This window comes from Colius striatus, chromosome 3, assembly GCF_028858725.1.
Source record: "Colius striatus isolate bColStr4 chromosome 3, bColStr4.1.hap1, whole genome shotgun sequence".
Taxonomy (NCBI): Eukaryota; Metazoa; Chordata; class Aves; order Coliiformes; family Coliidae; genus Colius; species Colius striatus.
Genome location: NC_084761.1, coordinates 10,577,051 through 10,593,163, shown reverse-complemented (window position 1 = coordinate 10,593,163; position 16,113 = coordinate 10,577,051). Strand labels below are relative to the sequence as shown.

At 41.5% G+C, this 16,113-nt stretch overlaps 1 protein-coding gene across 1 annotated transcript in view; it reads right to left on the bottom strand.

Annotated features, from left to right (window-relative positions):
• Window positions 1-11,174, bottom strand: part of LMTK2 (lemur tyrosine kinase 2) — a 43,010-nt gene extending 31,836 nt beyond the window's left edge. Inside the window, exon 1 of the mRNA XM_061993016.1 lies at window positions 10,802-11,174. Coding sequence (XP_061849000.1) covers window positions 10,802-10,952 — 151 coding nt within the window. The 5' untranslated portion in view covers window positions 10,953-11,174. The remainder of the gene's footprint in view (window positions 1-10,801) is intronic.
• Window positions 11,175-16,113: the final 4,939 nt, after the last annotated feature.

The following is a 16,113-nucleotide window of genomic DNA, read 5'->3' as shown; positions in this document are numbered from 1 at the left end:
TAAATTTCACATATAAAGTTATAAAAAGGTGTTTTAATATAAGAAAAAGTCAATTATCATGGGAAAGTTTCTGCAACACTTCCAGATGAGCATTTCAGACGACTCACACAAGTAAGAGCTACCTACTAAGAATTAAAGAATCCACCTCTGAGTAAACTTTGAAGCCTCTCACATAGTCATTAATAAGGGTTGTTTTTTTAATTTGCACTTTTAAAGAAAAAGGAATGTAAAATTAAGTATCAAATTATGGCAACCTGCAATTGAGCTAAAATTTATTACAAGTGGTTTTAATAGCTTGCATGGATACATATTCAGTGATGGAAGTCATTGATTAAGTATTGGAACCTGTGTTTGACTAAGTGCTGAAAAATCTACTGCAGTGCAATCTTTCTTGTATTTTCCAACTATTTCCATCCAATGATTAATTCACTGGAGCTTAGCAAAATGGTTCAGAATTGAAAAGGCAGGAGATGTTTAACACCTTCTTTTGTTTGTAAATTGTGAAAGTATGAAGAAATTACAGCAATTTACTGCAAGATCCTGACCAAAAAAAAAGCAACAAGAAAGAAGCCCATTCAGTTAAACACTGAGATCATTATATATAGTCATTACAGAAAATCATTTTCTCTAATAAAACTGTTAAAATACATTGTAAATTTAATTAACTTCAATCTGAACCTTGAGAAAATCCAATAAATATCACTCCCAAATTCACAATGAATGCAGAAGTCAAGAATCTTGACATAATAGATTCTAAAAGTTGAGAACTTCATAAATTTACTCAATGTATCATCTCAGTTTAAAAACCTACCAGATGTAATGTTAATCCTACACAGTAACGACATACGACATCTTAATAGCTATCCAGAAACCAGAATCTTTTTTTTTAGGAAAGGAGTTGCAAAACAGATCCAAATAACTACTACACATAAAATGCCAACAATATAAGGCTTCCTGGCAGTTAATACAAACAGTCTAGACTACTTTGGTCTGGTATATCCAAACTACTTAAGCAGGAGGAAGGAAGATGCCTGGATTATATCACTACTAAATTAAAATCAGCAGGAGATGCTGTGTGTCTGTATTACTATATGTGCTACTGCAAGGTTAACACAACATAATGCTTTATAGAGAACTCTCTGCTAGAAAATATCTTGTCTCAAAATGGCATCTAGATGGTCCTAAATTATTAACACAAAGAAAGAGGTTTGTTGCATAGTCTCTCAGTATTAAATACCGATTCTATAATTTTTTTTAAAAGTCCATGGTATCATAAACAATTCAAAGCCCTAGCTGAGGTGGGTATTTAGTTAATGGCTGTTGAAGCAGATTCTTCAGTACCTCTGAACACTGACATTTCAATAAGTCAAATCCTGTGTACAGGCAACTACATGAACATGCTCACTGAAAAAACAGTGATGATAAATTATGTTGGCATTCTCAGGATCAAGTCCAGACATGAGAACATACACTTCAGTATGTATTAGCATGTTTCAAAAGGTGGAAAATATGTTGTTTTCATACAAAGTATATTTCAAGGCAACTTTATATAGGTCAGGATTCTCTATACCTAGCTCATTTTCTTTCTAGTCTACTTTCTTCCTAAGAAAGTTTACTGACTCAAATACAACAACTAAGAAAAAAAAATTGTTTCTCACTAGATTTGATTTGATGCAATTTCCCAGTCCATCCACAATACTCTCAAATACCTGTATATGTCATCCACCAGTGGATTCCTTTTCTGCTGTTAATCAGGAGAAACAGGCATGCCAGCTAAATGCAGCAGCTTGTTTGGCCAAGGGACAGCAGACTCACCTTCCTTCTACTACCAAATTACCAAAGGCAATGACTATGGAGCTCTGACTCCCAGACTTGGTTCAGTGTGATTAATCATGTTAGTAAGGTCTCTACCTTCAGGAATGGGGCTAAGGAAAAAAAACAGGCATGACACCACACAGTTGTAAGATTGGAGAAAAAAGGTAAATATAAGACATTACTGAGTACACTAATAAAAGACACTCACTACTGTGATGAAGGCAATGCAAAGCCCAGATAAATTAGGCATTATTAGGGCACAGTGAACATCAAGGGAGCATCTGACTTTAAGCTTTCAGCACAGTAGTTGCTATGCAACAATAGTCCCACTGCATAAGAAAGAGCCTCTTTTCTTTCAAGAGCAGACATAAATGGCAGTTCTGCACTAATAGCTATAACTGTTTCCAGCACAAATCTAGCATGACAGTAGTCACTTAAACTCACTCTTGGACACCTTCAAATTTCACAATCGTTAACAGAGAAGTTACTTTACACCACTAAACAAGAAGACAGCAGCCTTTAAGATACTAATTAATTGCCAAAACTAACTTTGCTCCCTAGCTACTTCCACGGGATCCTTCATAAACTTGATCAGTTTACTTACTCGGCATCTAACAGATGTTGATGTTAAAAGTGTAATATCATGCTAATCTATAGCGGTTTTGACAAGTAAGATTTTAAAAGCTAGTCCTACTTTCCTAAATAATGCTATCATTCTCTTCTATGCTAGCAATTATGTGGGGAAGTGCTTTTGACTCCTACCCAATTCTTCACTAGTCAGATTCAGATCATTATCTGTTCCCCACAAACAGTTTCTCCTGCCTTTATTTGCTCCCTGAAATCTTCAGAGATTTGCTACTAACAAGCACAAAACTAACACAGATGCAACCAGAGCTCCAAGTACTGAAGGTCTACAGGTAACAGTATACTAAAACAAAAGCCTACTGAACGCAGTTTTAGACACCTCTGTTGTGCAATATCTGATTCATATGACAAGGTGAAGCACATTATACATTGCAGCTCCTGTATTTCACACACACACACAAGAACTCAACTCAAGAGTGCATTCCATTAGTTTCTGCATTCCTGTAACCTCCAATTTTTTTCCGCTATGCTCCATTTAACAATAGAGAAAAAAAACAGCATCACCACACAATCATATCAGCATAAACGTGTGTAGCTCCATGATTTAGTTGTGCAATGTCATACCACAACAGGCTTTAAACTACTGTGTGGGAACTGTATTCAAATCACCATCCACCTTCAACAAAGATACAGTGCATGCAAACAAAAACTTGGCACAAGTTTTGAAGGAGTGTTACTCACACTTCAGGCATTCTTTTGGAAAAGAAAATGGAAGAGACTTTTAGGATAAGAGGAGTACTCCAAATTCCAATCAACCCTTTGATTTGAATGACCAGTCCAATAGGAAGAAACAGTCCCAAGATCTGAGATGACTTCCATTGGCTTATGCCCTCAGCACAACGGCAGCACCTTAATGAAACCTAAAACTGTTTCCAAATGCCCAAAGTATTTCAAGTAGATAGTGTAAATGTTCCTTCACTGAGCAAATCCCTAAGAGTAGACATATCTGATACTCCTTAAGAGGCTTTAATTAGGTTCTCAGTTTATACCTGAACTTTTCATCTTTCAGAATTGTAGTACTTATTGCCATTCAAAGAAATCACAAATGTTTAAATTTTTAAAACAATAATCTCAAAGAAAGTACTATTTTTTTTTTAAGAAAAGTCTGTCAAAAGTCTGTCTTATCAAGACATCATCACTACTCTTATATTGGATAATGCAAAGTTTGTGTAACTAACAGAAGTAACCTTCAGTATGGATATTACAAATGCATCTTTACGCAAAAGCATGTTATCATCTGATTTTCTTTTCCCTTCTTCCTTACAAGTATGGAAAATACTATTTCCTAGATATAGTCTCAAGAAAAAAAGTCTTTAAAGACTCTCCAAGCGACTTGTGTACATGTACATTTAATCATTCAGAATACAAGTAATAAGGGGAGGCATAATAGTCATATTCACATTATTCTGTTACTATATTCTTCCAGACAGGAGTTGAAATATTTTGCCCTACTCAACTTACCCATTACAATCCCTATCTTACCCTAGAACTCAAATCCCTCATAGGGAAGGTGGGTAGGATGAAGGGCCGAAACACATGCACAGACAATTCTTCTATAAAAAAACACCAGCTTTTCTTCTTTACAAGTTATCATCAGAAGTAAGGGTAATGAAGACAGCAAGTGGCAACTTCCTACAGTGTTTTTTCACCACAAAGAAACAAAAAGTCCTCTGATGCTACTCCAATCCATCTTGTGTTCTGGCTATACTTGTACAGCGACAAAAGCCAGTTTCATAGTTAAATGTGTTTTGTGGACAGGCGACTCTGAAATCGTTACTGTCCTATGCAATGAGCTACAATACTTTCAATAACAAATCTTAGCTATTTCATATCACAACTGCATATGTAACTCTGTGTCAACAGTTCTTGGCAAATTATCTCAGTCCTCCCATTTATCCTCAAAAAGAACCGAAGTAGTCTATGCTGCAATCTAAGCTAAATCTTTTTCAAGCTATTTCATGCCACGGTCCCCCTAAATACTTTTACAGTGTGCTTCAAATGAGCTTCTGCAGCTGCTTTTTACATCTGGGTGGCATAGGTTACATATGCAATACTGGATCCTCATGGAGTCCAACACCCTCAGAACAACACAGCTCCAAATCACATTTTTTCCTGAACACTCGTCCTCTCCTAAATGCTGGCTGAACCGTTAGTAACTAGCAAAACTGGGAGCTGGGGCGAGTTTATATTTCTGTCCTTATTCTGTTACCCTACAAGTCTTCCCAGTAATGTCAAAGAATTACTCACACAACAGCATACTGATCAATTTTAATAAGGCCTAAATATAGGCTAGTACTGCAAGTGTTTACAGAGCGAGATCTGTTTGAAGTTTCAGTGTTAGAATCTCATGTTTGCACAAAGGCATCTTAAGACAAGGTAAAAAATATACATCTTAAACAATTATGTACCCTATGCTTTAATGGCAGCGTTCCTGGAAAATCTGGGTGGCATTATTATCTTGCAAAAGTACCATCTGATTCTTAAGTGTGCATATGCAAAAAAATAAATCTGCTAAGGAGACTTTATTCTACATGGCTAGATGTTGGTTTTGACAATTAGTTCCTGCTCAAGTACAGTATGTTTTCATCTGCTATACCATTTACCCAAGACTGAGGCACAGGAGCAATAACTTTTTTTTAAAGAGGGCAGACCACAGTCACTTCAGCAGCACAAGAAGATGACACATCACAGTATCTTAAACTATGAGAAGTACCTGCAACATGGAAACCAAAACAATATCTCTTTATTCCACCATGTGATAGGGATACAACCTATTAAGATCTACTGGTTCTGAAGAAACTAATTTCTTTAGTTTCATGGGAATGGAATCCATACATGAAACCTTCACGTGATGGGCTTTTCTAGAATCTTGATTTTACAGTAGATGCATTTTCACCTCCAGTGTACAACGAGGTTAAGAAACGTGCAAAAGAAAGAAGCGGCATTTTGCCAGAAGAGCTTATTCAGCTCTATTTCTCATCCCTATTCATAGCTGAAGGATCCCTTGGAAGAAGAACAAGCCATAGGATGAATGACTGACTTTGGAGAACTAGATCTGGTCTATAGGCTGAAAACTTTAAAGCCAGCACTCGGATCTCCTGGTAAAATTTTCTACATCCCTTTCATACTAAAGAAGTCTCAGGGTGCAATGGCAGTCCCTAAAAAAGTCATATCACTGTTAAATCGCTCCAGGGATGTTTCCTGAATACTAAGGAAACCTTTGTAAGTGTAGCAGTGTTGGGTAAGGTGTTACTGTGTACCAGCATTTCACCCTGAAAATCCCTCAGAAGACAACTTCCTGATATAACTTGCTAGACACCATCACCTCGTCTAGGCTATATGTGGCACATCACCTTCATACTTAATCTACACATGTAGACTGAAACAGCTATCCTGACACACTTTGTACATTTCTGATTACAAAGTTGTCTATGAAAATGTTTCTGGCATCACTAATGCTGCTCAAAATCTTTTGTAACAGTAGCACAAAGAAAACAAAGAGCTTATACAGAGTAACAAGGGCACTGAAGCTATTGCAAATTGTATCCAGAGTCATTATCAAGCTCCAGATACTGGATGCAAGCACTAAACAGAAAGGCAGACTCAAAGTCTAAGGAAGACTCCATGTGCTGTCGTTCTGCTGCAGAACTGGAACACTGGGACTGAAACAAGGAACTATGATTTTTGCAACCTCTGGCATCACACTGCCTGAGGGTCACCTTATCCTGCACAGGCAAGCCACACAGCTAATGACTGAAAGCAAGACTACTGCCCATGTCCAGAAACCTAATTCTACTTAAATTTGCCTGTCAGTTGTCCAGTAGCCCCGAAAAAATATAACGATATCTTCTGTGCTTTTGAAATAGAATGTCAGATGTCACTGTGTAACAGACTTTTTACACGGGACCTTGAGCAAAAGCAGTGCTCTGAACCCTCTCAAACCAATGAGCTGCACCTGATACGACAATACAGCTTTAGACTGTCATCAGTGCTATCTTAATATGCTGCAAGGATACCTGAGAAATTATTAAATACTCTCAAGACATGAGAAACGACCTCGGAAAGTGACCTCCTCCTCTAATGACTGCTTGAGTTGTAGCAAAGTCCAGACACTTTACAGCCAGAGGCAGAGAAAGCCTGTGAACAAAGCCTGGCATGGAACATCCCTGCAGGCCAAACAGTCAGGGCTGGCTTCTAAACTCAGAGTCACAAACTCACAGATAGAAACAAAGCATAAAAGAAAATGTAGCAGGTCTAGCTCTACAATCATCAGGCGTCTGGGACAGAAGCTAGAAAAAAGAAATACAGGAAAAAGTAAACAAGTTTAGTGCTTGAAAGGGGAAGGAAAGACAGACCACTCCCAAGAAAGTATATACCACTAATTAAAATCCCTACTTTACAAGTTGGACTTTTCTTAACTTAAAGCGATCCAAATCACTAACTTGCATATAACAAAAGCAATTTTCTAAGCCTATGCAAGTGTCACATACATTTTACATTGTACCAAACCAAAGGCCACAACCACAATTGGGCCCCAGTCTGACAGAATTCTAAGTAACATCAAATCAAAGCAATTCAAAAGCAACAATTTTCCCAAGAGTATACATATGGCACAAAACTCAGCAAATAAAAACAGAAGTGACAATCTCAAAGGTTTAACTTGTCATCTGTGGCTAGCCCACTATACTAGATATAGCTGCCTCAACATCCAGATACTGTAGATGGATGTCTCTGGGTGCCACACACCAATTTCCAATTGCCTTTTCCTGGATGGTACATGACCTTTGCTCATCAGCAAGGACTCATTGCCATGACATTCAACTGGTCCATTCAGTCCCAAGACTGTGGTTCTCAGCACAGACCAAGAAAGCACGTAGGCACTAGTCCAGCTGTTTCAATTCAACTGAACAGACTATGTAATTCAGCAAAAAATGTAAAATGCCAGAAATGCTACCATCTATTCAAGTTTTACAGGAAAACAGGAGTGGTTGTGAGTCCCTGTTACTTCTTATTTGCAAAGACTTCATAGAGAACAGAGATGACAGAAATACTTTGATATTATGATACATCCCCTGGATTCAAATTCTTTCTTGGAGAGGCAGCTGAACTAAGATCAAGTATGGAAACTCAAGTCAGAAGAGCAGAAAAAAAGCCTGGATGTAAATGTAAAGCTTTAGCACAGGAAAGCAGACACATCAGATTATAATGCACTATATTTGGCTGCAAATGCTGCTGCTAAAGGGTAGTTCCCAAAAGCCCTTCCTTCAGCCACACTACTGAAAGTGGAAGTCCCTTTATCCTGATGCATTCAGGTAAAATTGCCAATACCCAACAGGCTCGAAACAAGTACAGCACTTCATTCTATGAACTCCTTTACAGTAGAACTGCCCTCAGCTCTCACCTCAAGGATAAATGGAAAGCCTAAATCCAGAACTATAACAGTACATAACAGCATCTTCTTTTTCTGTTTATGGAATAAATTAAATCCAAGTTGGTCAAAGTATTTTTAGCTAGTAGCATCCTTGACATCTTGTTTTTCCTATTTCCTGCATTAATTATTATGAATCCTACCAGTGGAATGGTTAAAGCCCTATTTCTTTTATCACCTCTCCTTATTGTTGAAAGGAGAAAAAAAATGAGTTTAGAAATATCACCTCAAAAATGCATGACAAATATAGAACACATCATTAATGCACACCTTCATCTGCAAGCACTGGGAAGTCGTACTTAAAAAGAGTGGCATCATTCATCTCGATCAAGGCCTTGGGAGCTTGACAGTTCCTCACCATTCAGTCTGGCATATTGTCACAGCAGCTCTACAAAATGGAGCATTTTTGAACAAGGAATCCACTCTAGTCTTGCTAGAACCTGCCCATCACCACATCCTGCTTTCCAACTTCCTCCAAAAAGAGAAGTTATTTTGTTATAGGTAAATTCTGTGTACTATTCCACAAAGCTCACAACAAATGCAGACACTGTTCTCTGTTTTCCATGGATTCCCACCTTTCCTGAAGTAATTCTGAAACCGGTTACTAATTATTTTATGAAAAGTCCATTAAATTCTTCTCAAGTTTACAACTTGTATCAGACTGAGTGTTATGGTGAACTGCAAAAACTGCCATGGCCAGACTGGAAAACCCAGAGACTGACCCAGCACAGGAAGTCAAAGCAACCTGTCCTGGGATGTATGCAGGAGAAAAACCACAAGAGGGATGAAGTTGTTCTTAAACACAACTCGTGATTCTTAAATCACGAAAATAAAGTCCCAGGTTTGTCTTCTAGACAGGTTCTAAAAATTCCCTAGGCTAAGAGTGAAGCTTCAAGGCTAAACTGCTTCATTGAGTAGCTTTCCAATGGATGACAAAGGAAGGGGAAAAAAAAGCCATTGTAGCTTTCTAACTAGTTGCTGCTGCTGTGATGACATGGGACATGTTGCATACTACGATTCTTTTGCATGCAACCCCATTTGGGTACACGGCTTCATTCAGCAGGACATCCTCCCAGCAAAAGTGAGGCAAGTGAAACTGGGAAAGGTTCCTCTTGAGGCCTCAAAATTTAAATACTAAATATTTGTCTTTAAAAATAATACAAATAAATTGCTTTTTACTATAAGGGCAGATAGAGTAGAACGCAGTAATTTTATTTCTAAGACTTCATTGGGTTTTCCATTACACAATTTGGTACAGTTTGTTAAACTTAGCTAATGTCCCATGTATACTTACCTTGCCCTAAATTATAACCAAATCCAACATAAAAATTATGACATCTCATTAATTTTGTATTAAACCAATATTACAACATGATAAACACTTCTCTTGCAGTACTGCACTAAGCAAACCTGATTCTGTCTATTAAATAAAAAAACCCCATATTAAAAAAACTCCACACTTCAATACTGTCTCCTCTATTTGGTCCAATCAGCTTTTCATTCTGAGAATGAAGCTTTTTACCTTTGTCATAGAAACTATGTTTTAGTGTCCCAGCTATGTAAGGTATATAACATAGTCCTGATAGCAAAGAGGCATTTTTATGGCAAGAAGAAAACACTGCATGCAGACAATCTGACATCTACCTTTAAACAGAAATAAGAACTGCATTTCAGGAAGAGTAAGATGCAGAAAAGGTAGACAAGGCCTTCTTACCCTATGCCTTGATAACAAGTTAATACTACTTGGACAAACCTCAAGTATTTCATAAATGAGGAAACTATTGTTTAGTCTAAAACAACATAGAGATTTGACTGACAGTTTTCTCATTTTCAGAAGTTCACTTTTATAGAAAGTAAGAAAGACCTCAAAGGCAGCTGATGTAGGGAGTTAACTTATGAACAAGTCAGAAACGCTCTTGGGAAGAAAAAAAATTGGGAAAGAGGTACAGGTCCAAAAAATAAAGGAAGCATGAGTTCCACTCCCAGTTTTGATACTTTCTGTGGAACGGCAGCCAAATTACCTAATCTCTGTGCTTCAGATCTCTGCCTTGCCACTGCTCCTCCTCTTGTCTATTTCAGCCGTTTGACTCTTAGTGGCTAGAAATGAATCTCAGTAGGCACTCAATACAGTGTTACGTCTCCGAGCCCAAATGAATACCAAATAAACCACCTCGAACCAGAGATGTTACCTATCAGTACTAATACACCTCAGATCAGTTACTCACATGATTGAGAGGACTTTTTTTTTCGTTGTGCTTTTAACAAAAAACAGGAAAATAACCAAGAAAATCAAAGGAAATTATCATTACCTAACATAAGGCACAAAGAAAAATGTGAACTACATGACTACTTAGAGAGACTGGGCCGGAGGGGCCGAGGAGGGGGGGAATCCGACTAATCTGACCGGAAAGGAGGGAAGCGCCGTCTGCCCTGAGGAGCCTCCACCCAGGAACGGGGGCCCCAGGGATCCACGACCAAAACGCGGAAAGGCAAATCACGCCAAGGGCTGTATAGGCTCCAAGGGCAGCCACTATAGGAATTAGGTATATGGGTAAACACACAGAGCGAACAAACACGTCGTTCGCTCGAAGGAGATCAAGATACCTACAGCGGGTTATCGCTCGATACCACAAACGCGAGACGTGATCTACAGGCCGGGAGCCGTAGCCCAGGGTGCCGGGGAGCCCAATCCACCCCCGTGCCCTTCCCCTCGAGGGGATCCCCGCCCGCAGCACGAAGGAGGGATGGGGGCTTGAAAACCCGCAGTCTCCTCGCTCCGCCACCGCCGCGCCCCCGCAGCCCCTGGCCCGACCGCAGCCCCTCGCCGCTGCCCCGCTCCCACGCGGCCCCTCGCAGGCCCCGCCGCGGAGCCGCCCCCCCACCCGCTCCGCTCCGCCGCCTCTCGCGCCTCACCTGCACCTGCTCGCGGAAGCGGAGCCGCCCCGCAGCTCCGCAGGACAAGCGACAGCAGGAGAACGAGGACGAGCGGCCGCAGGGGTCCGAGGGGCTGCGGGCCGCCGCCGCGCCACCCGGCACCGTCGCCGAGCCCTCCTCGTTGCCTCATGCCCTCGGCTCCCGGCCCGCGGCTCGGCGCCGAATAAGAGGCTCGACGTTCTCAGTGTCTCCGACGAGTTCCTACGGCAACCGTCGCCCCCCGCCTGCGCGGTGCGACCGAGCGCGGCATCGGACCCCGCAGCCCCGGTGCCGTTACGGAGCCGCGCTCCCGTCACAGAGCCCCACCAGCCGCTGCGGACGCCGTCGCCGCCGCCATCTTCCGGGCTACCTGACCGAGAGCGGGTGGAGCGCGTTGGTGATTGACAGCCCGGCGCGCCAATCAACAGGCGCCTGACGCCCGGGAGGCGGGACGAGCGGCTGGGCTGGGGCTGAGCCGTCACCGGCGGCCGCAGCAGCCACTGGCTCCGCGCAGGGCGACCGGCCGCTGCGGCGCGAGAACGGCGGAGAGCGATTGCCAATCAAACCGCTCTGCAGGCGACGGGAGGGGCGGGGCGTGTCTCGGATTGACGGCGAGCTCCGCCAATCAGCTGGCGGCGCCGGGCCCCTGGGTGGGAACAGGAGGAGGGGCTTGGCCGAGCCTGTGCGCAGGGCACGCGGGCGGCGCGGGAGCAGCAGCAGCGCCGCCTGGAGCCCGCGGGGGCCGCAGCGGGGCCGCGCACAGAGTCCCGCATGGAGTCCCGCGTACGGCCCGGCCACCGCGGCCCTTGGGGAGGGACAGGCTCCTCAGCAGGGATCCCCTCGCACAGCCGAACCCGGGCCCAAACCTGGGCCCTAACCTGTGCCCTCGTGTCTTCGAGACCACAGCGGTGCCCTGCAATTCCAGGCCAGCTCAGACCTGTTGATCAAACTGGCGTTGGGGCAGTGGCCGAGCTCTCTGGTGGAGAAACTTGCGTTCAGCCGTGTCCCCGTGCACCCTCAGCTCCTGTCTGCCAGAGGCCTGGACAGAAAGCTCAAGAGTGACAGGCAGGGCCTGAGGCAGAAGCCTCAGAGCCCTCCAGCAGGAGCTTTGCAGAATCACAGAATGTTAAGGGTTGGAAGGGACCTTGAAAGATCATCCAGTCCAACCCCCCTGACAGAGCAGAGCCACCTAGAATAAGTCACACAGGAACTCATCAAGTTGGGTTTTGAATGTCCCCAGAGAAGAGACTCAACAACCCATTTGGGCAGCCTGTTCCGGTGCTCCCTCACCTGAACAGTGAATAAATTCTTCCTTGTATTTCTTTGGTCACAGGCACTCCCCAGGCAGGAGCAGCAGCAGGCACGTGGCTCCTCTGTGCTATTCCTCATACCTCCCTTGGGCTGCGTGCCTGGGGTACTCGAGCTCCTCTGCAGGAGTATGCTGAGTCTCAAGGCAGACACAGAGAAGGGCATAAACTACCGCCTGCAGCCTGTGCATTTCCAAGGCTGGAACTGACCTTGCTAAATTAATGACACAAGCAGGATTTGGAAATAATGAATATTCTGGTTTAGGTTTGTAATTCTGCTGAATTTTGTGTACTTGAAAATGAGGTGACAGTTAAATAGCTGTTATGGTTTAACCCCAGCCAGCAACTAAGCACCACACAGCTACTCGTGCGCTCCTCCCTCCTGCAGCAGGATCTGGAGGAGAATATGTGAGAAAGTAAAACTCACGGGTTCAGATAAGAACAGTTCACTCCTTAAAACAAAAGAAAATATAATAATAACAATAGCAATAATAATGACATTGAAAAGGAATATAACCAAAGAGAGAGAAACAAAACTCAAGAAAAGATAAGTGATGCACAATGCAATTGTGTACCATCTGCTGACTGAAGCCTGGGCAGCGAGTCACCCCTCCCCACCTACTCCCCCAGTTTATACACTGGTCATGATGTTCTATGGTGTGGAATAGCCCTGTGGCTACTTTGGATCAGCTGTCCTGGCCATTGTCCTTCCCAGCTCCTCAAGCACCCCAAGCTCATACAAGGTGAGGAACAGAAAAGGCCTTGACTGTGCAAGCACTGTTCAGCCATAACCAAGACATCCCTGTATGACCAATGCTGTTTTCAGCACAAATCTGAATCACAGACCTGTACTAGCTACTAGGAAGAAAATCAACTCCATCCCAGCCAAAACTAGGACAGTAGCAAAAAAGTTAAGTGTTAATTCTAAGAAATCAGGGGCTCTGCATAGTGAGGAAGAGAAATATCATATGAATAACAAACTAGGTATCTATTTTCCAAATAATTTAGCAAAAATGCTAATTATGTAAAACATTATGTAACGACTTTGGGAGCACAGATTGTCCAAAGAAATGTACAATGAGTGCTCCCCTGGGACTTCATGAAAGGAAAGTTTTGTGCTTAAAGTAGTACTTGGAACATGATGTCCAGGAAGACACAACATAAACCTGAATCTCTTTCTGTTGCTAAGAATTCTTTTCTAGGGTAATTTTTCTCCTACTACAGGAATGTACTTAAAATGAAACTACTCCCCTCTTACTGTGCCTATCCCCAGATATCCTCTCTCTGGCTTGAAGACACTGATTGTACTACCAAATGACCCATATTTTTTGAAATGTTCTAATTAGTTTTTCTTTCAAAGGAAATATTTTACTTGAATAATTATATGGAAGACAATCTCCTCTTTTATTGTTTTAGTAAAGTATTATTAATGCATTATCCTGCTTATTGTCAATTATTTTTTAAAAGCACTATAAAGCAATACACAGTCCCAAAGAATTCCTTGTCTGGCTGGCTGTAGATATTATGGACTAGGAAGGCAAAATGTGGTCCTTTCTGTTTAAAATCGGGGATTTTAAAGCAATAGGTAACACATTATTTCTTTTTTGATGTACAAACCGCCACCATTTCAGTTTAAATAGCTCTGTACTGATTTAAAACTGATGCTGAGAACAAGCATGCAGCCAGGTCTTTCCTTGTATCTCCTGTAAGTATACAGTGGAAGCTTCATGGTTAGTCCTTTATTCTTCACTCTATCAAATCTCCCTCCATTGAGTATGGACATCTGGGCTGGTGCCTCCATATGTGACTGTATCTCCATCTAGTTGACATTCTAGCCACGTTTTTTTAATGATGGTTATTCAAAATACACGTTACTTCTGTGGTATAACTACATGGGCAAATCATAGAATGGTAGGGGTTGGAAGGGACCTTTAGAGATCATCTAGTCCAACCCCCCTGCAGAAGCAGGGTCACCTAGATCAGGTCACATAGGAACGTGTTCAGGCAGGTCTTGAAGGTCTCCAAGGAAGGAGACTCCACAACCCCTCTGGGCAGCCTGTGCCAGGGCTCCCTCACCTCAACAGTGAAATAGTTTTTTCTTATATATAAGTGGAACTTTTTGTGTTCCAGCTTCATCCCATTACCCCTTGTCCTATTACTAGCTACTATAGAAAAAAGAGATGTCCCAACCTCCTGATACCCATCCTTTAGATATTTATAAATGTTAATAAGATCTCCCCTCAATCTCCTCTTCTCCAGACTAAACAGCCCCAGTTCCCACAGCCTTTCCTCAAATCTTGTGTATCTATCACTACAGCACCTAGGGTCTAAGGTACATCTGAGATCTGTCACTGACTCCATTCAAATTCCATATGTAAATAATTTTGAGGTTCTGAGCCAGAGACATGAAGTTTAAAACTTCAGTTGTAGCCTATCAGCAGGTTTATAACACAAGGATGTTCTCACTTCAATAGCAACAACAATTCATTGCGCTTCAAATACAACAGACTGCTTTATTTCTCAGCCCACCCTATCATCATTGAATGTTAAGCCTTTGATATAATTTGCTGATAAAACATCATGTTGTAATACCATCTGGGAAGTTATGGCAGCATATCATTAAAAGGACTTGTCAGAGCACTATTCTATAATGATGGTACACTTAAGGTTAGCTGTGAATTAGTCACTGGTAGAAGCTAAATAACCAAACCTTCCAATCCTTTGTTCTACATATTACTCACAGTTACTCCCTATCTTCAAATACACCATGAACACCACAAAACCCCAAAGATGCAAAGCCTGATCTCCTATCTGCCATCCTCAGGAATGTTACAACTCACCCACTTACAATTTCTGAGGTTAAACATTTGTAGTAATTATACAAAACTAATGGGATGAGCAACCTAATACCAAGTAATCCAAAAGGTACTTGAAAAGAAAATATATTTACTTAAACACAACTCTTCCTGTACACAAAATGGGATGTATTACCACATATCACAGCCTCCTGTTTCTTAATTATGCGTTGTTATCATTGCCAAATTACTGAAGCCGCTGTTCTGTGTGGGAGGTGTTGAAACCTTTTTTTAGAGACAAATAATTGAACCAACTAAAGGATGTTGATAGTTTCATTTTCAGTTAGTTTTCTTCAATATTTTTTATATCATTGGTGCAGAAGGAATATTGTCTAAGCCAGTTGCCAGAGAGGTGTTAAAGGTCTTCAACATAGCTGTGAATAAAGCCCCAAAAGGTTCACAATTTGCTTACTACAGAAACAGAGTATCACTGAGCATCAGGAACAGAGATGATTCCAAAACCAAGGTATTTATTCCGGGTGATGGGTTTAAGCATAAAGATTAGTTTCTTTGTATATGAATGTTGAGACACACCCTGCTCTCCTTCTCCCTGAAAGAAAAATCTTTCAACCTTTTCTTTCCCTGACAGTGCTGTCTTTTTATATTTAACAAAGCAATTTGCTTCCCCACCTGATAGAGACAAAATAAATATTACTCATTTTAACCCCCGTTTTCAGTCTTAGTGACATCATTCATCTCAATCAAGGCCCTGGGAGCCTTGACATAGTGGTGTTTTTATCTAACCAGAGGCATCTTCTTTCCAATACTGCAGCCTCCAACAATCTAGCTCCCAAAGAAAACTGGCTAAAGAAAACTGGGTTTAAAACAAACAGTAAAGGATATCTGCTTATTTGAGTCAAATGTTTTCTCCTTAGTATCTATCTGTCACTCTAAAATGGGCTTAGACCAGAAGTCTCTGATTTCTTCCCACAAATGCTTAAGCTTGTACATGGAGAAATGAATCCCTGAAAAACATGGCAGGGCATATTTTTAATTGCTGGTAGAAAAAGTCAGTTTATATTGATTCTAAAATGTGTTAAATAAAGATCCAGCAGCTCTTGTTAATCCATTCCTTGTAAATCCATTAAGGAATTACATTCTTCTTGGAAATATTTCATATTTGGATGTGCATCTGCTACTAATGCCCTGG